General features: G+C 43.4%; 1 protein-coding gene across 4 annotated transcripts in view; it reads right to left on the bottom strand.

Annotated features, from left to right (window-relative positions):
• Positions 1 to 24567, bottom strand: part of LOC118376732 (phosphoglucomutase-like protein 5) — a 61748-nt gene that overhangs the window by 20484 nt on the left and 16697 nt on the right. For all 4 annotated transcript variants that reach the window (XM_052479095.1, XM_052479093.1, XM_052479094.1 and 1 more), the window contains exon 7: positions 4550 to 4665. In XM_052479095.1, coding sequence (XP_052335055.1) covers positions 4550 to 4665 — 116 coding nt within the window. The remainder of the gene's footprint in view (positions 1 to 4549; positions 4666 to 24567) is intronic.

Raw genomic sequence — 24567 nt, 5'->3', positions numbered from 1 at the left:
TGTTGTATTTCCTGTGTTTATGCTCCATGTTGTATTTCCTGTGTTTATGCTCTGTGTTGTATTTCCTGTGTTTATGCTCTGTGTTGTATTTCCTGTGTTTATGCTCCATGTTGTATTTCCTGTGTTTTTGCTCCGTGTTGTATTTCCTGTGTTTATGCTCCGTGTTGTATTTCCTGTGTTTATGCTCCGTGTTGTATTTCCTGTGTTTATGCTCCGTGTTGTATTTCCTGTGTTTATGCTCCGTGTTGTATTTCCTGTGTTTATGCTCCGTGTTGTATTTCCTGTGTTTATGCTCCGTGTTGTATTTCCTGTGTTTATGCTCCGTGTTATATTTCCTGTGTTTATGCTCCGTGTTGTATTTCCTGTGTTTATGCTCCATGTTGTATTTCCTGTGTTTTTGCTCCGTGTTGTATTTCCTGTGTTTATGCTCCGTGTTGTATTTCCTGTGTTTATGCTCCGTGTTGTATTTCCTGTGTTTATGCTCCGTGTTGTATTTCCTGTGTTTATGCTCCGTGTTGTATTTCCTGTGTTTATGTTCCGTGTTGTATTTCCTGTGTTTATGCTCCGTGTTGTATTTCCTGTTTATGCTCCGTGTTGTATTTCCTTTTTATGCTCTGTGTTGTATTTCCTTTTTATGCTCCGTGTTGTATTTCCTGTGTTTATGCTCCGTGTTGTATTTCCTCTGGAAACTAACAGGTGTAGACTTTGTTGTGGTAGAAATCCTTAGTAATTATGTCCCTAGCAGCTGTTGTGAAACTCACTGTTGCCAATTTCTGCTGACTTGCTGCTGCCTCTCTCCACCTCCTCTCTGTCTTTCCGATTCAATTGAAGTTAAATTTGTTGTGGACACATGCACACGCATACAAACACAAACACGCCCGCGCAGGTCTTTACAAGCTGTCGTATAAAACTACCAGATCTAATTTTTCTGTCGTCAGATCAGAACACCAGTCCAGGGTCCATCTGCATCACATCACTCTCTATATCTCCTGACCTGAATATCTTTCAGCTGCAAGCCACCAATGTTATTCTCTGCCAATTTAAAGATAATGACCACTAATAATGTATTGGATTTATTAAGCACTTTAACGAGATCTGAAAGCTCAAATGATGTAATATGTTATATTAATGGAGGTGAGAAAGTGAGTGTCATACTTTACGGAGCAGAATGTACATTATGATTCGGTGAGCGAGTTCATTAGAACATGCGTTGAAGATGTCGTTCCGATAGCAACAATTAAAACATTCCCAAACCAGAAACCGTGAATTGCTGGCAGCATTCGCGTGAAACTGAAAGCGCAAACCACTGCTTTTAATCAGGGCAAGGTGACCGGAAACATGACCGAATACAAACAGTGTAGCTATTCCCTCCGCAAGGCAATCAAACAAGCTAAGCATCAGTATAGAGACAAAGTAGAATCGCAATTCAACGGCTCAGACACAAGAGGTATGTGGCAGGGTCAACAGTCAATCACGGATTACAAAAAAAAAAACAGCCCAGTCACGGACCAGGATGCCTTGCTTCCAGGCAGACTAAATAACTTTTTTGCCCGCTTTGAGGAAAATACAGTGCCACTGACACGTCCCGCAACCAAAACATGCGGCCTCTCCTTCACTGCAGCCGAGGTGAGTAAAACATTTAAACGTGTTAACCCTCGCAAGGCTGCAGGCCCAGACGGCATCCCCAGCCGCGCCCTCAGAGCATGCGCAGACCAGCTGGTTGGTGTGTTTACGGACATATTCAATCAATCCCTAACCCAGTCTGCTGTTCCCACATGCTTCAAGAGGGCCACCATTGTTCCTGTTCCCAAGAAAGCTAAGGTAACTGAGCACTCACCTCCGTCATCATGAAGTGCTTTGAGAGACTAGTCAAGGACCATATCACCTCCACCCTACCTGACACCCGAGACCCACTCCAATTTGCTTACCGCCCAAATAGGTCCACAGACGATGCAATCTCAACCACACTGCACACTGCCCTAACCCATCTGGACAAGAGGAATACCTATGTGAGAATGCTGTTCATCGACTACAGCTCAGCATTTAACACCATAGTACCCTCCAAACTCGTCATCAAGCTCGAGACCCTGGTTCTCGACCCCGCCCTGTGCAACTGGGTACTGGACTTCCTGACGGGCCGACCCCAGGTGGTGAGGGTAGGTAACAACATCTCCACCCCGCTGATCCTCAACACTGGGGCCCCACAAGGCTGCGTTCGGAGCCCTCTCCTGTACTCCCTATTCACCCACGACTGCGTGGCCACGCACGCCTCCAACTCAATCATCAAGTTTGCGGACGACACAACAGTGGTAGGTTTGATTACCAACAACGACGAGACGGCCTACAGGGAGGAGGTGAGGGCCCTCGGACTGTGGTGTCAGGAAAATAACCTCACACTCAACGTCAACAAAACTAAGGAGATGATTGTGGACTTCAGGAAACAGCAGAGGGAACACCCCCCTATCCACATCGATGGAACAGTAGTGGAGAGGGTAGTAAGTTTTAAGTTCCTCGGCGTACACATCACAGACAAACTGAATTGGTACACCCACGCAGACAGCATCGTGAAGAAGGCGCAGCAGCGCCTCTTCAACCTCAGGAGGCTGAAGAAATTCGGCTTGTCACCAAAAGCACTCACAAACTTCTACAGATGCACAATCGAGAGCATCCTGTCGGGCTTTATCACCGCCTGGTATGGCAACTGCTCCGCCCTCAACCGTAAGGCTCTCCAGAAGGTAGTGAGGTCTGCACAACGCATCACTGGGGGCAAACTACCTGCCCTCCAGGACACCTACACCACCCGATGTCACAGGAAGGCCATAAAGATCATCAAGGACAACAACCACCGCTCCACCCCGCTATCATCCAGAAGGTGAGGTCAGTACAGGTGCATCAAAGCTGGGACTGAGAGACTGAAAAACAGCTTCTATCTCAAGGCCATCAGACTGTTAAACAGCCACCACTAACATTGAGTGGCTGCTGCCAACACACTGACTCAACTCCAGCCACTTTAATAATGGGAATTGATGTAAAATATATCACTAGCCACTTTAAACAATGCTACTTAATTTAATGTTTACATACCCTACATGATCTATCTCATATGTATACGTATTTACTATACTCTATATAATCTACTGCATCTTTATGTAATACATGTATCACTAGCCACTTTAAACTATGCCACTTTGTTTACATACTCATCTCATATGTATATACTGTACTCGATACCATCTACTGTATCTTGTCTATGCTGTTCTGTACCATCACTCATTCATATATCTTTATGTACATATTCTTTATCCCTTTACACTTATGTGTATAAGGTAGTAGTTTTGGAATTGTTAGCTAGATTACTCGTTTGTTATTACTGCATTGTCGGAACTAGAAGCACAAGCATTTCGCTACACTCACATTAACATCTGCTCACCATGTGTATGTGACAAATACAATTGGATTTGATTTGATGTAGAAATGATACATCAACCATGGCACTGGGCTCTATGGATTTAAATTACAATGGACAAAAAAAGCGGACTAATGTTCATAACATGACATGAATGAAAGCTTCAGCCAACAGGAAGAGAGAGATAGGATCGAACCCTGAGCTCTGAGTGACGAGCATACTCCTGATTTACTGCTTAGCTCCATTTAGATGTTTGGCCTTAAAGCAGAAACTCACACAGCACTCTGTCCATCTCTTTCTCTTCCCTTTTCTCCCCTGCTCTCATCCTCCTCTTCTGTATTTCACTTAATTACCTCCTGTTCTACTGTCCTCCTGTTTCTGTCTCTCCTTTCCGCTCTCTCTCTTGCTCACTTCAACCTGCTCTATTTCTTTATCCTGTTCCCTCTCACTTCTTTCTTTCTATCTCCATACTCGCCTTTCCCTTTCTATCTCTCTCTCCATCTCAGATTCCTCACACTCTCTCTCCACTGAATAGATTGATACAGAGAGAAACAGAGATAGATAGATAGAGAGAGAGAGAGAGAGAGAGAGAGAGAGAGAAAGAAAGAAAGAAAGGTAATAAGAGTTAGCTGCAAGGAGAGAGTTTTTCCTGGTGGGCTGAGCAGCAGCAGCAGCTGCCGGCAGAGGCCCGTGGGTTCTGGTGATTCACGGAGCTCCTCTCTCCTTTTATAGCAGAAGAATGGGGATTATTCACACCCCTCAAATCTATTAGGCTGGGATGACTCCGACCAGAGGCAGGCCTCTATTTAGGGATGTGATGTACTGTATACGAATCAGAGGAGGCTGGTGGGAAGAGCTATACGAGGATGGGCTAATTATAAAGGCTGGAATGGAATAAATGGAACGGTATCAAACACATGAAACATATGAAACCAAATGATTGGCTCCATTCCATTTATTCCATTCTAGCCATTACAATGAGCCCATTCTTCTAGAGCTCATCCCACCAGCCTCCTCTGATATGGCTGTCTAGGATCAGACAGGCTTTTACTGAAAGGTGAGTAAACTCAGTGGCTGACAAGCTGCAGTACGACTCAGGTGAATGTCAAACAGGAGTAGAGAGAAACAGTCAGTAACACTCACTTGTCCCGAAGCTCTCCTCTCCGCAGAGCGAGCACCTCCCAGAGTCCATCAGGTTCCCAAAGAACCTCCAGCCTGTAGGAGTCTCATACAGCGTCACCTTCAGGGCTTTGGCCACCCTGCGCGCACACACACACACACACACACACACACACACACACACACACACACACACACACACACACACACACACACACACACACACACACACACACACACACACACACACACACACACACACACACACACACACACACACACACACAGGGAGAGAGAGCACAGATTAGTTTGTTACATTATGTTACATACATTATTTAACAGACACACAGTGTGTTCAGGGAATCATTTGGATTATTCAACACACCTCTGGAGAACATTATCAACACCAGCCTTTCTCCAATGTTTGAGCAGCCCCTTTCTCAAGTTAAGACAGTGAGAGCTCACAAACTACAAACTTACCTCCCAGGCTGCTGGCCTGAAAAAGTAGTAATTTACTCATTCAATATCTAAATAACAAAGCTAGATAACCTTTCAAATAACGTTAGTTTTGAGGTAAAGGGGTAGATAGACAGGGAGAGAGTTCAAGGTAAAGGGGAAGATAAACAGGGAGAGAGTTAGAGGTAAAGGGCAGACAGACAGGGCGAGAGTTAGTGGTATGGTAAAGGGCAGATAGACAGGGAGAGAGTTAGAGGTAAAGGGCAGATAGACAGGGAGAGAGTTAGAGGTAAAGGGCAGATAGACAGGGAGAGAGTTAGAGGTAAAGGGGAAGATGGACAGGGAGAGAGTTAGAGGTAAAGGGGTAGATAGACAGGGAGAGAGTTAGAGGTAAAGGGGAAGATAGACAGGGAGAGAGTTAGAGGTAAAGGGCAGATAGACAGGGAGAGAGTTAGAGGTAAAGGCGTAGATAGACAGGGAGAGAGTTAGAGGTAAAGGGGTAGATAGACAGGGAGAGAGTTAGAGGTAAAGGGGAAGATAGACAGGGAGAGAGTTAGAGGTAAAGGGCAGATAGACAGGGAGAGAGTTAGAGATAAAGGGCAGATAGACAGGGAGAGAGTTAGAGGTAAAGGGGAAGATAGACAGGGAGAGAGTTAAAGGTAAAGGGGAAGATAGACAGGGAGAGAGTTAGAGGTAAAGGGGAAGATAGACAGGGAGAGAGTTAGAGGTAAAGGGGAAGATAGACAGGGAGAGAGTTAGAGGTAAAGGGGAAGATAGACAGGGAGAGAGTTAGAGGTAAAGGGCAGATAGACAGGGAGAGAGTTAGAGGTAAAGGCGTAGATAGACAGGGAGAGAGTTAGAGGTAAAGGGGTAGATAGACAGGGAGAGAGTTAGAGGTAAAGGGGAAGATAGACAGGGAGAGAGTTAGAGGTAAAGGGCAGATAGACAGGGAGAGAGTTAGAGATAAAGGGCAGTTAGACAGGGAGAGAGTTAGAGGTAAAGGGGTAGATAGACAGGGAGAGAGTTAAAGGTAAAGGGGAAGATAAACAGGGAGAGAGTTAGAGGTAAAGGGGAAGATATACAGGGAGAGAGTTAGAGGTAAAGGGCAGACAGACAGGGAGAGAGTTAGTGGTATGGTAAAGGGCAGATAGACAGGGAGAGAGTTAGAGGTAAAGGGCAGATAGACAGGGAGAGAGTTAGAGGTAAAGGGCAGATAGACAGGGAGAGAGTTAGGGGTAAAGGGGAAGATAGACAGGGAGAGAGTTAGAGGTAAAGGGGAAGATAGACAGGGAGAGAGTTAGAGGTAAAGGGGAAGATAGACAGGGAGAGAGTTAGAGGTAAAGGGGAAGATAAACAGGGAGAGAGTTAAAGGTAAAGGGGAAGATAGACAGGGAGAGAGTTAGAGGTAAAGGGGAAGATAGACAGGGAGAGAGTTAGAGGTAAAGGGGAAGATAAACAGGGAGAGAGTTAGAGGTAAAGGGGAAGATAGACAGGGAGAGAGTTAAAGGTAAAGGCCAGATAGACAGGGAGAGAGTTAGAGGTAAAGGGGTAGATAGACAGGGAGAGAGTTAAAGGTAAAGGGGAAGATAAACAGGGAGAGAGTTAGAGGTAAAGGGGTAGATAGACAGGGAGAGAGTTAAAGGTAAAGGGGAAGATAAACAGGGAGAGAGTTAGAGGTAAAGGGGAAGATATACAAGGAGAGAGTTAGAGGTAAAGGGCAGACAGACAGGGAGAGAGTTTGTGGTATGGTAAAGGGCAGATAGACAGGGAGAGAGTTAGAGGTAAAGGGCAGATAGACAGGGAGAGAGTTAGAGGTAAAGGGCAGATAGACAGGGAGAGAGTTAGAGGTAAAGGGGAAGATAGACAGGGAGAGAGTTAGAGGTAAAGGGGAAGATAGACAGGGAGAGAGTTAGAGGTAAAGGGGAAGATAGACAGGGAGAGAGTTAGAGGTAAAGGGGAAGATAAACAGGGAGAGAGTTAAAGGTAAAGGGGAAGATAGACAGGGAGAGAGTTAGAGGTAAAGGGGAAGATAGACAGGGAGAGAGTTAGAGGTAAAGGGGAAGATAAACAGGGAGAGAGTTCGAGGTAAAGGGGAAGATAGACAGGAAGAGAGTTAGTGGTAAAGGGCAGATAGACAGGGAGAGAGTTAGAGGTAAAGGGGAAGATAAACAGGGAGAGAGTTAAAGGTAAAGGGGAAGATAGACAGGGAGAGAGTTAGAGGTAAAGGGGAAGATAGACAGGAAGAGAGTTAGTGGTAAAGGCCAGATAGACAGGGAGAGAGTTTGTGGTATGGTAAAGGGCAGATAGACAGGGAGAGAGTTAGAGGTAAAGGGGAAGATAAACAGGGAGAGAGTTAGAGATAAAGGGCAGATAGACAGGGAGAGAGTTAGAGGTAAAGGGGAAGATAGACAGGGAGAGAGTTAGAGGTAAAGGGGAAGATAGACAGGGAGAGAGTTAGAGGTAAAGGGGAAGATAGACAGGGAGAGAGTTAGAGGTAAAGGGGAAGATAAACAGGGAGAGAGTTAAAGGTAAAGGGGAAGATAGACAGGGAGAGAGTTAGAGGTAAAGGGGAAGATAGACAGGGAGAGAGTTCGAGGTAAAGGGGAAGATAGACAGGAAGAGAGTTAGTGGTAAAGGGCAGATAGACAGGGAGAGAGTTAGAGGTAAAGGGGAAGATAAACAGGGAGAGAGTTAAAGGTAAAGGGGAAGATAGACAGGGAGAGAGTTAGAGGTAAAGGGGAAGATAGACAGGGAGAGAGTTAGTGGTAAAGGCCAGATAGACAGGGAGAGAGTTTGTGGTAAAGGGCAGATAGACAGGGAGAGAGTTAGAGGTAAAGGGCAGATAGACAGGGAGAGAGTTAGAGGTAAAGGGCAGATAGACAGGAAGAGAGTTAGAGGTAAAGGGGAAGATAGACAGGGAGAGAGTTAGAGGTAAAGGGCAGATAGACAGGAAGAGAGTTAGAGGTAAAGGGGAAGATAGACAGGGAGAGAGTTAGAGGTAAAGGGCAGATAGACAGGGAGAGAGTTAGAGGTAAAGGGCAGATAGACAGGAAGAGAGTTAGAGGTAAAGGGGAAGATAGACAGGGAGAGAGTTAGAGGTAAAGGGGAAGATAGACAGGGAGAGAGTTAGAGGTAAAGGGCAGATAGACAGGAAGAGAGTTAGAGGTAAAGGGGAAGATAAACAGGGAGAGAGTTAGAGATAAAGGGCAGATAGACAGGGAGAGAGTTAGAGGTAAAGGGGAAGATAGACAGGGAGAGAGTTAGAGGTAAAGGGGAAGATAGACAGGGAGAGAGTTAGAGGTAAAGGGCAGATAGACAGGGAGAAAGAGAGAGAGTTAAAGGTAAAGGGAGGTTAGACAGAGAGAAGGGAGAAAGAGAGAGAAAGGGAGAGTTAGAGGTAAAGAGGAAGATAGACTGGGAGAAAGAGAGGGAGAGGTAAAGAGGAAGATAGACAGGGAGAAAGAGTAGGAGACAAGGGCAGGGAGACAGAGACTAAACGTGTCCGGTACTTACTTGTAGCGTACTAACTTGTAGGGTACTAATTTGTAGGGTACTTATTTGTAGGGTACTAAATTGTAGGGTACTAACTTGTAGGGTACTTCCTCTCTGATAGAGAAGTGAGCTTGCCAAAGTTTTGGTATAAGATGACCCCTCCCTAACGCTTCAAAGCATCTGAAAGGACGACAACCATCATTTCTCCACTTACAATCTAGCATGACTCCAAAATGAGTCGCTCAATAGAACATGCAACTAACAGAACTATTTAGCTGCTATTGGAAACACTGCTGATCACTTCAATTCAAGATTGTGAATTCTGGATTGTGGAATTCTGTTGGAATTCTGAGAGGGGGTCAGACATTGAGATGTTGTCATAAAACCACAGTAACATACTGCAGCTGTGTGTGTGTGTGTGTGTGTGTGTGTGTGTGTGTGTGTGTGTGTGTGTGTGTGTGTGTGTGCGTGCGTGCGTGCGTGCGTGCGTGCGTGCGTGCGTGCGTGCGTGCGTGCGTGCGTGCGTGTGTGTGTGTGTGTGTGTGAGATTATTACCAAATAAGAGTAAGGCCTTTTTTCCCTCTGAGGGAAGGGCTCTGGAGCAGAAAGCCTGGCATTCCTACAAGAATACGGAAACTCTGAACATTTAACTCACTGTTGACGTTTCAATCACATGTCTGCAGCCAACACAAGCATCCGGCACGGCCCTGGTCAGGCAGAACGTTGCTCCAACGTTAGGGGGATGTTGGGACAGGGTTGTTTATTTTAAAAGGCATCATAACAATACTGTGGTGCTTTTCTAGGGCTTTAATGCTTGCACTAGCTGTGCCCCGACCAGAGCATAGCATAAACACAAGGCCCCTTCAGAGCTGTCACACACACATACACACACACTCACACACACTCACAGACACTACACACTCACACACACTTCGGTGATGTACTTCAGTGATGATAGCAGATATGGGCACAGAGAGGTTTTCACACCAGTATTACTCATCCCATGGCTGGGTCCTGATTCAAAGTCGAATACAGAGATAAAATATTAATTGACATTTAATTAACATGATGCAATAATGATGCATTTTACTCAATAACACAAATATGTATTGTTTATCTCTTATAAGTCTAATTACAAAAAGCTGTTCTATGTTCAGTATGACGTTTCCATGATGTTGTTGACTAGGAGAAGTCAGTCAGTATTTTGGCTCTGATAAGTATGCTCATGTCCAAATGTCAATCAAATGATTTAAGGCTGACATTTCTCTGCTCCCCAATATAAAGAGAAAAGAAACACTAGAAAGAAACACTTGGATGAGCACGACTTCTCACTCTCTCTCTCTCTCTCTCTCTGCCTCCCTCCATCTCTCTTCACAATGAAATCTGTCTCTTTCCCAGCGGTCTTTGCCAGAAAGTAGGGATGCTGGCAGTCAAGTGTTACTTGAGATGTGTGTGTGTGTGGTTCATCCTAGTAAAAAGGACAACAGTGGCCTAGCCTAACCTCTCCCCCTCCCTCTCTCCTCCATCCACCTCCTCCCTCTGTTCTCCATCCTCCTCCTCTCTTCCATCTTCCTCCTCCCACTCTCCTCCCTCTCTCCTCCCTCTCTCCCCCTTCCTCTCTCTCCTCCCCTCTTCCTGCTCCCTCTCTCCTCCCCTCTTCCTCATCTCTCTCTCTCCTCTTCCCCCTCCCTCTCTCCTCCCCTCTTCCTCCTCCCTCTCTCCTCCCCTCTTCCTCATCTCTCTCTCCTCTTCCCCCTCCCTCTCTCCTCCCCTCTTCCTCCTCCCCTCTTCCCTCTCCTACTCTCCTCCCCTCTTCCTCCTCCCTCTCTCCTCCCCTCTTCCTCCTCCCTCTCTCCTCCCCTCTTCCTCCTCCCTCTCTCCTCATCCTCCTCACTCTCTCCTCGCCTTTTCCTCCTCCCTCTCTCCTCCCCTTTTCCTCCTGCCTCTCTCCTCCCCTCTTCCTCATCTCTCTCTCCTCTTCCTCCTCCCTCTCTCCTCCATCTTCCTCCTCCCTCCCCCTCCCTCTCCCCCTCCCTCTCTCCTCCCCTCTTCCTCCTCCCTCTCTCCTCCCCTCTTCCTCATCTCTCTCTCCTCTTCCCCCTCCCTCTCTCCTCCCCTCTTCCTCCTCCCCTCTTCCCTCTCCTACTCTCCTCCCCCTTCCTCCTCCCTCTCTCCTCCCCTCTTCCACCTCCATCTCTCCTCCCCTCTTCCTCCTCCCTCTCTCCTCCCCTCTTCCACCTCCATCTCTCCTCACCTTTTCCTCCTCCTTCTCTCCTCCCTCTCTCCTCATCCTGCTCCCTCTCTCCTCCCCTCTTTCTCCTCCCTCTCTCCTCCTCCCCTCTTCATCCTCCCCCTCTACTCCCATCCTCCCAACCCTGGAGTAGCCAAAGGAGAGGCAGATGTTTCCTCTCCAAAATTCCTCTCCCACCTTCCCTTCCCTTCCCTCACTGGAACAACATAAGACTTCCCTCGCTTGCGCGCACACACACACACACACACACACACACACACACACACACACACACACACACACACACACACACACACACACACACACACACACACACGTCCCTGAAATGCTGGCCAGCCGGGGTGAGAGATGTAGCGCCTCTCTGTCGGCTGCTTGCCCTGCTATGGTCAAACCTAAGCTTCCTGCTCCACAAAACACATCCTCTAACTGCCTTCACATGCACGCACGCATGCACACACACACACACACACACACACACACACACACACACACACACACACACACACACACACACACACACACACACACACACACACACACACACACTCGCACACACACAGGGTTTCTCTCACACTCCTAAAAAGATTACTTCTCGGCTGAGGCCATTGTACAATTCTACAGCACCCCACCACTCAACAGGGGCCACGCTCTGGGACTCACTAAATAAGACCCTTGAGAGACAGCCACAGATACAGTACATGGACACAACAAGAGTGTGTGTGTGTGTGTGTGTGTGTGTGTGTGTGTGTGTGTGTGTGTGTGTGTGTGTGTGTGTGTGTGTGTGTGTGTGTGTGTGTGTGTGTGTGTGTGTGTGTGTGTGTGTGTGTGTGTGTGTGTGTGTGACTGTGTGCTTGCGTGCATGTGTGTGAGTGAGTGTGTGTGTGTGTGTGCGACTGTGTGCTTGCGTGCGTGCGTGTGAGTGAGTGTGTGTGTGATTGTGGGCCATATGGCCTGCGTGTATTATAAGGGTGTTGGATTACCTTGCGGTGCAGTGGGACTCGTGACAATCACCTTTCATGTGTGAGTATGTGTTGGAACAGGACATGCAGTCAAAGGAAACTGAGGCAATGCTATCAGTGTGGCCATTTCTACAGCATAAGACACAGCCTCAGGTAATGAGCTGTGTGACGCAAGTGTGTATGTGCGTGTGTTTGTGTGTGTGGTCGTGTGTGACCAGCTCCAAGACGGGCCATTAATGATGTGACGTCACCTCAACCTCACATGTCCACACAGGGTTAGCGCCAGCGGCCGGCCTCAGCACCCTGAGAGATGGGCTGGGAGTGATCTCATTTCCTCCATGGCTGCCAGCGCTAACAGGACCGCCACTGAGTCCACCAAATCTCACAGGAGGAGGGTCAGAGGCCAGGGTGACACACACCAACACACACACACACAATGTCGTGATCACACCTTTCACAACACTGCTCTGGAACAGCCTTTATTGTTAGGTCCCAGTGTGTGGTCCCCTGGGCTGTGTTTATAGGCAGTGTGTGTGTCAGCGTTCATTTCGTACATAACTATGACAAACAACCTATTTTTCCTGACAAAACCTAATGACGATAACGAGTCGAGATGCCATGAAAAAAAACTGTGACAAATGAGTTTTCATTTTAGTTGACGAAAATGTGACGAGACTAGAATTCCACCTGAGACTAATACACATTCAATTTGCCATGAAGATCCTTTTCATCTGTTTTGTCCAATCATAAGCAAACATACCTTTGCAGACTATTTCAAAGCACTTCATAGGCTTGATTACCAACAACGACGAGACGGCCTACAGGGAGGAGGTGAGGGCCCTCGGAGTGTGGTGTCAGGAAAATAACCTCACACTCAACGTCAACAAAACTAAGGAGATGATTGTGGATTTCAGGAAACAGCAGAGGGAACACCCCCCTATCCACATCGATGGAACAGTAGTGGAGAGGGTAGCAAGTTTTAAGTTCCTCGGCATACACATCACAGACAAACTGAATTGGTCCACTCACACAGACAGCATCGTGAAGAAGGCGCAGCAGCGCCTCTTCAACCTCAGGAGGCTGAAGAACTTTGGCTTGTCACCAAAAGCACTCACAAACTTCTACAGATGCACAATCGAGAGCATCCTGGCGGGCTGTATCACCGCCTGGTACGGCAACTGCTCCGCCCTCAACTGTAAGGCTCTCCAGAGGGTAGTGAGGTCTGCACAACGCATCACCGGGGGCAAACTACCTGCCCTCCAGGACACCTACACCACCCGATGTTACAGGAAGGCCATAAAGATCATCAAGGACATCAACCACCCGAGCCACTGCCTGTTCACCCCGCTATCATCCAGAAGGCGAGGTCAGTACAGGTGCATCAAAGCTGGGACCGAGAGACTGAAAAACAGCTTCTATCTCAAGGCCATCAGACTGTTAAACAGCCACCACTAACATTGAGTGGCTGCTGCCAACACACTGACATTGACACTGACTCAACTCCAGCCACTTTAATAATGGGAATTGATGGGAAATGATGTAAATATATCACTAGCCACTTTAAACAATGCTACCTTATATAATGTTACTTACCCTACATTATTCATCTCATATGCATACGTATATACTGTAATCTATATCATCGACTGCATCCTTATGTAATACATGTATCACTAGCCACTTTAACTATGCCACTTTGTTTACATACTCATCTCATATGTATATACTGTACTCGATACCATCTACTGTATCTTGCCTATGCTGCCCTGTACCATCACTCATTCATATATCCTTATGTACATATTCTTTATCCCCTTACACTGTATAAGACAGTAGTTTCGGAATTGTTAGTTAGATTACTTGTTGGTTATTACTGCATTGTCGGAACTAGAAGCACAAGAATTTCGCTACACTCGCATTAACATCTGCTAACCATGTGTATGTGACAAATAAAATTTGATTTGATTTTATATTTAATGCGATCCTCTCATTGGCAGAATTAACGTCTTTCAGTTGCGTGATCTGATTGAGTTGGGCCTCCTTTCCCAGATCCTTCGTAGCGTTAAGCTCATCGTTAGAACCATATTACGATGTATCTTTCGCAGCCAACCTGTTTCCCAGAGCCTTCGTTACTAACGTTGCTCTTGAAAGCCTTAGTACAACTACGAGTGATCTAGACCACTCATAGAGCAGCCACAGCTTCGTCAGATATATTTTGACCTTCCTTGTAACTCTCTCCGCTAAACATAGAATCAAGATGTTTAGGCTACGTATCTGTCTGACTGTGACTGCCGATAACTTCATAACTAAGTTGACTAGTATTTGCGATTGTTACAAACAACTTTATAATAAAACAATACTTTGATTGAAAACTGAAATGACTGCATTAAAAGAAAAATAGGCTACATGGGCCTATATATTTACATTGCCTTCAGAAACTAAATACAGATATATCTCAATTACATAATTCACACCCCTAAGTGAATACATTTTAGAATCACCTTTGGCAGCAATTACAACTGTGAGTCTTTCTGGGTATGTCTAAGAGCTTTACACACCTGAATTTTACAATATTTGCACATTATTATTTTTAAAATTCTTCAAACTCTGTCAAATTGGTTATTGATCATTGCTAGACAGTAATTTCAAGTCTTGCCATAGATTTCCTTTTCAATTCGAAAAACATAATTCTACTTTGACATTATGGGCTATTGTGTGTAGGCCAATGACACTAAATCTAAATGTAATCCATTTAAAATTCAGGCTGTAACACAACTACATTTGTAAAAAGTAAAGGGATGTGAATACTATCTGAAGGCACTCTAAATCGTATTAAAATATTTAATGGGTGGCGCAGGTGCAGGTCTAGGGCACTGCATCGCAGCGCTGGCTGTGCCACCAGAGACTCTGGGTTCGCGCCCAGGCTCTGTCGCAGCCGGCCGCTACCGGGCCTAGCGTTGTCCGGGTTAGGGAGGGTTTGGCCGGTAGGGATATCCTTGTCTCATCACGCACCAGCGACTCCTGTGGCGGGCCGGGCGCAGTGCGCCCTAACCAAGGTCGCCAGGTGCACAGTGTTTCCTCCAAAACTTTGGTGCGGCTGGCTTCCGGGTTGGATGCGCGCTGTGTTAAGAAGCAGTGCGGCTTGGTTGGGTTGTGTTTCGGAGGACGCATGGCTTTTGACCTTCGTCTCTCCCGAGCACGTACGAGAGTCGTAGCGATGAGACAAGATAGTAACTAATAACAATTGGATACCACGAAATTGGGGAGAAAAAGGGGGTAAAAATGTAAAATAAAATAAAAATTATATTGAGTTTTATTTTGCCACTAGGCTACTAGTCTGTCATTTTTGCCTCAATATGTTTAATGATGTGTGACAAGATGTGTGCAACGATGTGCCCAACCTGTGGTTTAATAAGCCGCCTCAATATTTGCAGCAATACAGTAGTTGGAAATATCTTTCTAGGAGCTGATCCGTCATCAGTATTGTGTTATAATTCTAATCTTAAGGAACTATTTGAGTGGAGAAGGCTGATCCGAGAGCAGCGTTGCTTTTCTTTGGATCCTATCAGTATCGACACATGGTTTAACGATGCACTTAGCGAACGTTCTCTCTTTGTGCATGTTCGGGAAACACTCTTAAAAAGTTAGCTGGTAAATAATGATGCAACTGGTACGATCATCGCAATGCTTAAGTTACATCACACCTGGTACGATCATCGTAATGCTTAAGTTACATCACAACTGGTACGATCAACGTAATGCTTAAGTTACATCACAACTGGTACGATCATCGTAATGCTTAAGTTACATCACAACTGGTACGATCATCGCAATGCTTAAGTGTCATCACAACTGGTATGATCATCATAATGCTTAAGTTACATCGCAACTGGTACGATCATCGTAATGCTTAAGTTACATCACAACTGGTACGATCATCATAATGCTTAAGTTACTTCACAACTGGTACGATCATCGTAATGCTTAAGTTACATCACAACTGGTACGATCATCATAATGCTTAAGTTACATCGCAACTGGTACGATCATCGTAATGCTTAAGTTACATCGCAACTAGTACGATCATCGTAATGCTTAAGTTACATCGCAACTGGTACGATCATCGTAATGCTTAAGTTACATCACAACTGGTACGATCATCATAATGCTTAAGTTACATCACAACTGGTACGATCATCGTAATGCTTAAGTTACATCACAACTGGTACGATCATCATAATGCTTAAGTTACATCGCAACTGGTACGATCATCGTAATGCTTAAGTTACATCACAACTGGTACGATCATCATAATGCTTAAGTTACATCGCAACTGGTACGATCATCGTAATGCTTAAGTTACATCGCAACTGGTACGATCATCGTAATGCTTAAGTTACATCGCAACTGGTACGATCATCGTAATGCTTAAGTTACAACGCAACTGGTACGATCATCGTAATGCTTAAGTTACATCACAACTGGTACGATCATCATAATGCTTAAGTTACATCGCAACTGGTACGATCATCGTAATGCTTAAGTTACATCGCAACTGGTACGATCATCGTAATGCTTAAGTTACATCGCAACTGGTACGATCATCGTAATGCTTAAGTTACATCACAACTGGTACGATCATCATAATGCTTAAGTTACATCGCAACTGGTACGATCATCGTAATGCTTAAGTTACATCACAACTGGTACGATCATCATAATGCTTAAGTTACATCACAACTGGTACGATCATCGTAATGCTTAAGTTACATCACAACTGGTACGATCATCGTAATGCTTAAGTTACATCACAACTGGTACGATCATCGTAATGCTTAAGTTACATCACAACTGGTACGATCATCTTAATGCTTAAGTTACATCACAACTGGTACGATCATCGTAATGCTTAAGTTACATCACAACTGGTACGATCATCATAATGCTTAAGTTACATCGCAACTGGTACGATCATCGTAATGCTTAAGTTACATCACAACTGGTATGATCATCGTAATGCTTAAGTTACATCGCAACTGGTACGATCATCGTAATGCTTAAGTTACATCACAACTGGTACGATCATCGTAATGCTTAAGTTACATCACAACTGGTACGATCATCGTAATGCTTAAGTTACATCACAACTGGTACGATCATCGTAATGCTTAAGTTACATCGCAACTGGTACGATCATCGTAATGCTTAAGTTACATCACAACTAGTACAATCATCGTAATGCTTAAGTTACATCGCAACTGGTACGATCATCGTAATGCTTAAGTTACATCGCAACTGGTACGATCATCATAATGCTTAAATTACATCACAACTGGTACGATCATCGTAATGCTTAAGTTACATCGCAACTGGTACGATCATCATGATGCTTAAGTTACATCGCAACTGGTACGATCATCGTAATGCTTAAGTTACATCACAACTGGTACGATCATCGTAATGCTTAAGTTACATCACAACTGGTACGATCATCGTAATGCTTAAGTTACATCACAACTGGTACGATCATCGTAATGCTTAAGTTACATCACAACTGGTACGATCATCGTAATGCTTAAGTTACATCGCAACTGGTACGATCATCGTAATGCTTAAGTTACATCGCAACTGGTACGATCATCATAATGCTTAAGTTACATCGCAACTGGTACGATCATCGTAATGCTTAAGTTACATCACAACTGGTACGATCATCATAATGCTTAAGTTACATCGCAACTGGTACGATCATCGTAATGCTTAAGTTACATCGCAACTGGTACGATCATCGTAATGCTTAAGTTACATCGCAACTGGTACGATCATCGTAATGCTTAAGTTACATCGCAACTGGTACGATCATCATAATGCTTAAGTTACATCGCAACTGGTACGATCATCGTAATGCTTAAGTTACATCACAACTGGTACGATCATCATAATGCTTAAGTTACATCGCAACTGGTACGATCATCGTAATGCTTAAGTTACATCACAACTGGTACGATCATCATAATGCTTAAGTTACATCGCAACTGGTACGATCATCGTAATGCTTAAGTTACATCGCAACTGGTACGATCATCGTAATGCTTAAGTTACATCGCAACTGGTACGATCATCGTAATGCTTAAGTTACATCGCAACTGGTACGATCATCGTAATGCTTAAGTTACAACGCAACTGGTACGATCATCGTAATGCTTAAGTTACATCACAACTGGTACGATCATCATAATGCTTAAGTTACATCGCAACTGGTACGATCATCGTAATGCTTAAGTTACATCGCAACTGGTACGATCATCGTAATGCTTAAGTTACATCGCAACTGGTACGATCATCGTAATGCTTAAGTTACAACGCAACTGGTACGATCATCGTAATGCTTAAGTTACATCACAACTGGTACGATCATCATAATGCTTAAGTTACATCGCAACTGGTACGATCATCGTAATGCTTAAGTTACATCACAACTGGTACGATCATCATAATGCTTAAGTTACATCACAACTGGTACGATCATCGTAATGCTTAAGTTACATCACAACTGGTACGATCATCGTAATGCTTAAGTTACATCACAACTGGTACGATCATCGTAATGCTTAAGTTACATCGCAACTGGTACGATCATCTTAATGCTTAAGTTACATCACAACTGGTACGATCATCGTAATGCTTAAGTTACATCACAACTGGTACGATCATCATAATGCTTAAGTTACATCGCAACTGGTACGATCATCGTAATGCTTAAGTTACATCACAACTGGTACGATCATCGTAATGCTTAAGTTACATCACAACTGGTACGATCATCGTAATGCTTAAGTTACATCACAACTGGTACGATCATCGTAATGCTTAAGTTACATCACAACTGGTACGATCATCGTAATGCTTAAGTTACATCGCAACTGGTACGATCATCATAATGCTTAAGTTACATCGCAACTGGTACGATCATCGTAATGCTTAAGTTACATCACAACTGGTACGATCATCATAATGCTTAAGTTACATCACAACTGGTACGATCATCGTAATGCTTAAGTTACATCGCAACTGGTACGATCATCGTAATGCTTAAGTTACATCGCAACTGGTACGATCATCATAATGCTTAAGTTACAACGCAACTGGTACGATCATCGTAATGCTTAAGTTACATCACAACTGGTACGATCATCATAATGCTTAAGTTACATCGCAACTGGTACGATCATCGTAATGCTTAAGTTACATCACAACTGGTATGATCATCGTAATGCTTAAGTTACATCGCAACTGGTACGATCATCGTAATGCTTAAGTTACATCACAACTGGTACGATCATTGTAATGCTTAAGTTACATCACAACTGGTACGATCATCGTAATGCTTAAGTTACATCACAACTGGTACGATCATCGTAATGCTTAAGTTACATCGCAACTGGTACGATCATCGTAATGCTTAAGTTACATCGCAACTGGTACGATCATCGTAATGCTTAAGTTACATCGCAACTAGTACGATCATCGTAATGCTTAAGTTACATCACAACTAGTACAATCATCGTAATGCTTAAGTTACATCGCAACTGGTACGATCATCGTAATGCTTAAGTTACATCGCAACTGGTACGATCATCATAATGCTTAAATTACATCACAACTGGTACGATCATCGTAATGCTTAAGTTACATCGCAACTGGTACGATCATCTTAATGCTTAAGTTACATCGCAACTGGTACGATCATCGTAATGCTTAAGTTACATCTCAACTGGTACGATCATCGTAATGCTTAAGTTACATCACAACTGGTACGATCATCGTAATGCTTAAGTTACATCGCAACTGGTACGATCATCGTAATGCTTAAGTTACATCGCAACTGGTACGATCATCATAATGCTTAAATTACATCACAACTGGTACGATCATCGTAATGCTTAAGTTACATCGCAACTAGTACGATCATCGTAATGCTTAAGTTACATCACAACTAGTACGATCATCATAATGCTTAAGTTACATCACAACTGGTACGATCATCGTAATGCTTAAGTTACATCACAACTGGTACGATCATCATAATGCTTAAGTTACATCGCAACTGGTACGATCATCGTAATGCTTAAGTTACATCACAACTGGTACGATCATCGTAATGCTTAAGTTACATCACAACTGGTACGATCATCGTAATGCTTAAGTTACATCACAACTGGTACGATCATCGTAATGCTTAAGTTACATCACAACTGGTACGATCATCGTAATGCTTAAGTTACATCACAACTGGTACGATCATCGTAATGCTTAAGTTACATCGCAACTGGTACGATCATCATAATGCTTAAGTTACATCGCAACTGGTACGATCATCGTAATGCTTAAGTTACATCACAACTGGTACGATCATCATAATGCTTAAGTTACATCGCAACTGGTATGATCATCGTAATGCTTAAGTTACATCGCAACTGGTACGATCATCGTAATGCTTAAGTTACATCGCAACTGGTACGATCATCGTAATGCTTAAGTTACAACGCAACTGGTACGATCATCGTAATGCTTAAGTTACATCGCAACTGGTACGATCATCATAATGCTTAAGTTACATCGCAACTGGTACGATCATCGTAATGCTTAAGTTACATCACAACTGGTACGATCATCGTAATGCTTAAGTTACATCACAACTGGTACGATCATCGTAATGCTTAAGTTACATCGCAACTGGTACGATCATCGTAATGCTTAAGTTACATCGCAACTGGTACGATCATCGTAATGCTTAAGTTACATCGCAACTAGTACGATCATCGTAATGCTTAAGTTACATCACAACTAGTACAATCATCGTAATGCTTATGTTACATCGCAACTGGTACGATCATCGTAATGCTTAAGTTACATCGCAACTGGTACGATCATCGTAATGCTTAAGTTACATCGCAACTGGTACGATCATCATAATGCTTAAATTACATCACAACTGGTACGATCATCGTAATGCTTAAGTTACATCGCAACTAGTACGATCATCGTAATGCTTAAGTTACATCACAACTAGTACGATCATCATAATGCTTAAGTTACATCACAACTGGTACGATCATCGTAATGCTTAAGTTACATCACAACTGGTACGATCATCATAATGCTTAAGTTACATCGCAACTGGTACGATCATCGTAATGCTTAAGTTACATCACAACTGGTACGATCATCGTAATGCTTAAGTTACATCACAACTGGTACGATCATCGTAATGCTTAAGTTACATCACAACTGGTACGATCATCGTAATGCTTAAGTTACATCACAACTGGTACGATCATCGTAATGCTTAAGTTACATCACAACTGGTACGATCATCGTAATGCTTAAGTTACATCGCAACTGGTACGATCATCATAATGCTTAAGTTACATCGCAACTGGTACGATCATCGTAATGCTTAAGTTACATCACAACTGGTACGATCATCATAATGCTTAAGTTACATCGCAACTGGTACGATCATCGTAATGCTTAAGTTACATCGCAACTGGTACGATCATCGTAATGCTTAAGTTACATCGCAACTGGTACGATCATCGTAATGCTTAAGTTACAACGCAACTGGTACGATCATCGTAATGCTTAAGTTACATCGCAACTGGTACGATCATCATAATGCTTAAGTTACATCGCAACTGGTACGATCATCGTAATGCTTAAGTTACATCACAACTGGTACGATCATCGTAATGCTTAAGTTACATCACAACTGGTACGATCATCGTAATGCTTAAGTTACATCGCAACTGGTACGATCATCGTAATGCTTAAGTTACATCGCAACTGGTACGATCATCGTAATGCTTAAGTTACATCGCAACTAGTACGATCATCGTAATGCTTAAGTTACATCACAACTAGTACAATCATCGTAATGCTTATGTTACATCGCAACTGGTACGATCATCGTAATGCTTAAGTTACATCGCAACTGGTGCGATCATCATAATGCTTAAATTACATCACAACTGGTACGATCATCGTAATGCTTAAGTTACATCGCAACTAGTACGATCATCGTAATGCTTAAGTTACATCACAACTGGTACGATCATCGTAATGCTTAAGTTACATCACAACTGGTACGATCATCGTAATGCTTAAGTTACATCGCAACTGGTACGATCATCGTAATGCTTAAGTTACATCGCAACTGGTACGATCATCGTAATGCTTAAGTTACATCGCAACTAGTACGATCATCGTAATGCTTAAGTTACATCACAACTAGTACAATCATCGTAATGCTTATGTTACATCGCAACTGGTACGATCATCGTAATGCTTAAGTTACATCGCAACTGGTACGATCATCGTAATGCTTAAGTTACATCGCAACTGGTACGATCATCATAATGCTTAAATTACATCACAACTGGTACGATCATCGTAATGCTTAAGTTACATCGCAACTAGTACGATCATCGTAATGCTTAAGTTACATCACAACTAGTACGATCATCATAATGCTTAAGTTACATCACAACTGGTACGATCATCGTAATGCTTAAGTTACATCACAACTGGTACGATCATCATAATGCTTAAGTTACATCGCAACTGGTACGATCATCGTAATGCTTAAGTTACATCACAACTGGTACGATCATCGTAATGCTTAAGTTACATCACAACTGGTACGATCATCGTAATGCTTAAGTTACATCACAACTGGTACGATCATCGTAATGCTTAAGTTACATCACAACTGGTACGATCATCGTAATGCTTAAGTTACATCACAACTGGTACGATCATCGTAATGCTTAAGTTACATCGCAACTGGTACGATCATCATAATGCTTAAGTTACATCGCAACTGGTACGATCATCGTAATGCTTAAGTTACATCACAACTGGTACGATCATCATAATGCTTAAGTTACATCGCAACTGGTACGATCATCGTAATGCTTAAGTTATATCGCAACTGGTACGATCATCGTAATGCTTAAGTTACATCGCAACTGGTACGATCATCGTAATGCTTAAGTTACAACGCAACTGGTACGATCATCGTAATGCTTAAGTTACATCGCAACTGGTACGATCATCATAATGCTTAAGTTACATCGCAACTGGTACGATCATCGTAATGCTTAAGTTACATCACAACTGGTACGATCATCGTAATGCTTAAGTTACATCACAACTGGTACGATCATCGTAATGCTTAAGTTACATCGCAACTGGTACGATCATCGTAATGCTTAAGTTACATCGCAACTGGTACGATCATCGTAATGCTTAAGTTACATCGCAACTAGTACGATCATCGTAATGCTTAAGTTACATCACAACTAGTACAATCATCGTAATGCTTATGTTACATCGCAACTGGTACGATCATCGTAATGCTTAAGTTACATCGCAACTGGTGCGATCATCATAATGCTTAAATTACATCACAACTGGTACGATCATCGTAATGCTTAAGTTACATCGCAACTAGTACGATCATCGTAATGCTTAAGTTACATCACAACTAGTACGATCATCATAATGCTTAAGTTACATCACAACTGGTACGATCATCGTAATGCTTAAGTTACATTGCAACTGGGAAACGAGGCCCTGATCTGCCAGGCTCTCCCACACAGCTCAGGCTGTCACTTCAGTCATTTCAGTCTCTTTTGAACTGATGTGCAGCCCACTTCAACTGGAGCTAACCTAAGATAGCTTTGATCACATCCCATGTGCAGTTATTCATCTCACAGTTGTTTTTTGTAATGATACTTGCTGAATAATTAGGAGTACAGTAATATTACTGGCATTGTTGGAAAGCTCAGATTCTCCCCTTTTAAATGGAATCAATGTTATTTACCCTCATCTCAAGGCTATGACAGGGAGAAAAGAGCATATGCCTAAATTGTTTAACCAGCAGCCAAGGATTTGTGGCCTATACGGTACAATAGAAGTGTGCCAGCTATATGGGGGGATAGTAAGACTAGTTGAACAAGGCTATCTTAATGTGCACATCATGGAAGGTAAATATGAATTATTTCATGGAGAAAAAATGCGCTGATAAATATATGACAAAATTACTGACTAAAACTAAACTAAAATTGTCCAGAGTTTGAGTCGACAACTAAAACTAAGTAGGATGAAATGACAAAATGTGACAAAGACTAAAACGTATTTTAGCCATAAAGACTAAAACGAAATCTAAAATATCTGCCAAAATTAACACTGCTGTGTGTGTGTGTGTGTGCGCGTGTGTAAGACTGTGTGTGTGTGTGTGTGTACAACTTGTCTATGTGTTTATAAAATCAATCAAACAGAGACATAAAACACAGATGTATACATATGAGGTGTGTGTGTGTGTGTGTGTGTGTGTGTGTGTGTGTGTGTGTGTGTGTGTGTGTGTGTGTGTGTGTGTGTGTGTGTGTGTGTGTGTGTGTGTGTGTGTGTGTGTGTGTGTGTGTGTGTGAGCTCACAACGCCATTCATAGAGGGTGATTCTCCACTCTAAGGCATCTAATCTCTTCAGAGAATTGACCAGGGCAGGTATTTGTGGATTGGGGTCAGAGTGGGGGAGAGAGGGAGGGAATAGAGAGAGGAAGAGAGCGAGAGAGAGAGAAAGAGAGACAGAGAGAGAGAGAGGGAGAAAGAGAGACAGAGAGAGACGATTGAGAGGGGGGTAAAGAGAGAGAGATGGGTGAGGGTGGGAGGGAGAGGGGGTCAGGTGATGAGCAGGGGGTGCAGGGTTAGGTGTTGATGAGAAATATGGAAGTTGAAAAATGATAAAGTCCTGTGGAGCATTTCCCCCAGCAGCCATCCACACCTGGTTCTATTTTTCCCTTTGAACCCAAAGACAAAAAA

This window comes from Oncorhynchus keta, chromosome 25, assembly GCF_023373465.1.
Source record: "Oncorhynchus keta strain PuntledgeMale-10-30-2019 chromosome 25, Oket_V2, whole genome shotgun sequence".
In the NCBI taxonomy this organism is placed as follows: Eukaryota; Metazoa; Chordata; class Actinopteri; order Salmoniformes; family Salmonidae; genus Oncorhynchus; species Oncorhynchus keta.
This window is presented reverse-complemented; position numbering and strand designations above follow the sequence as displayed.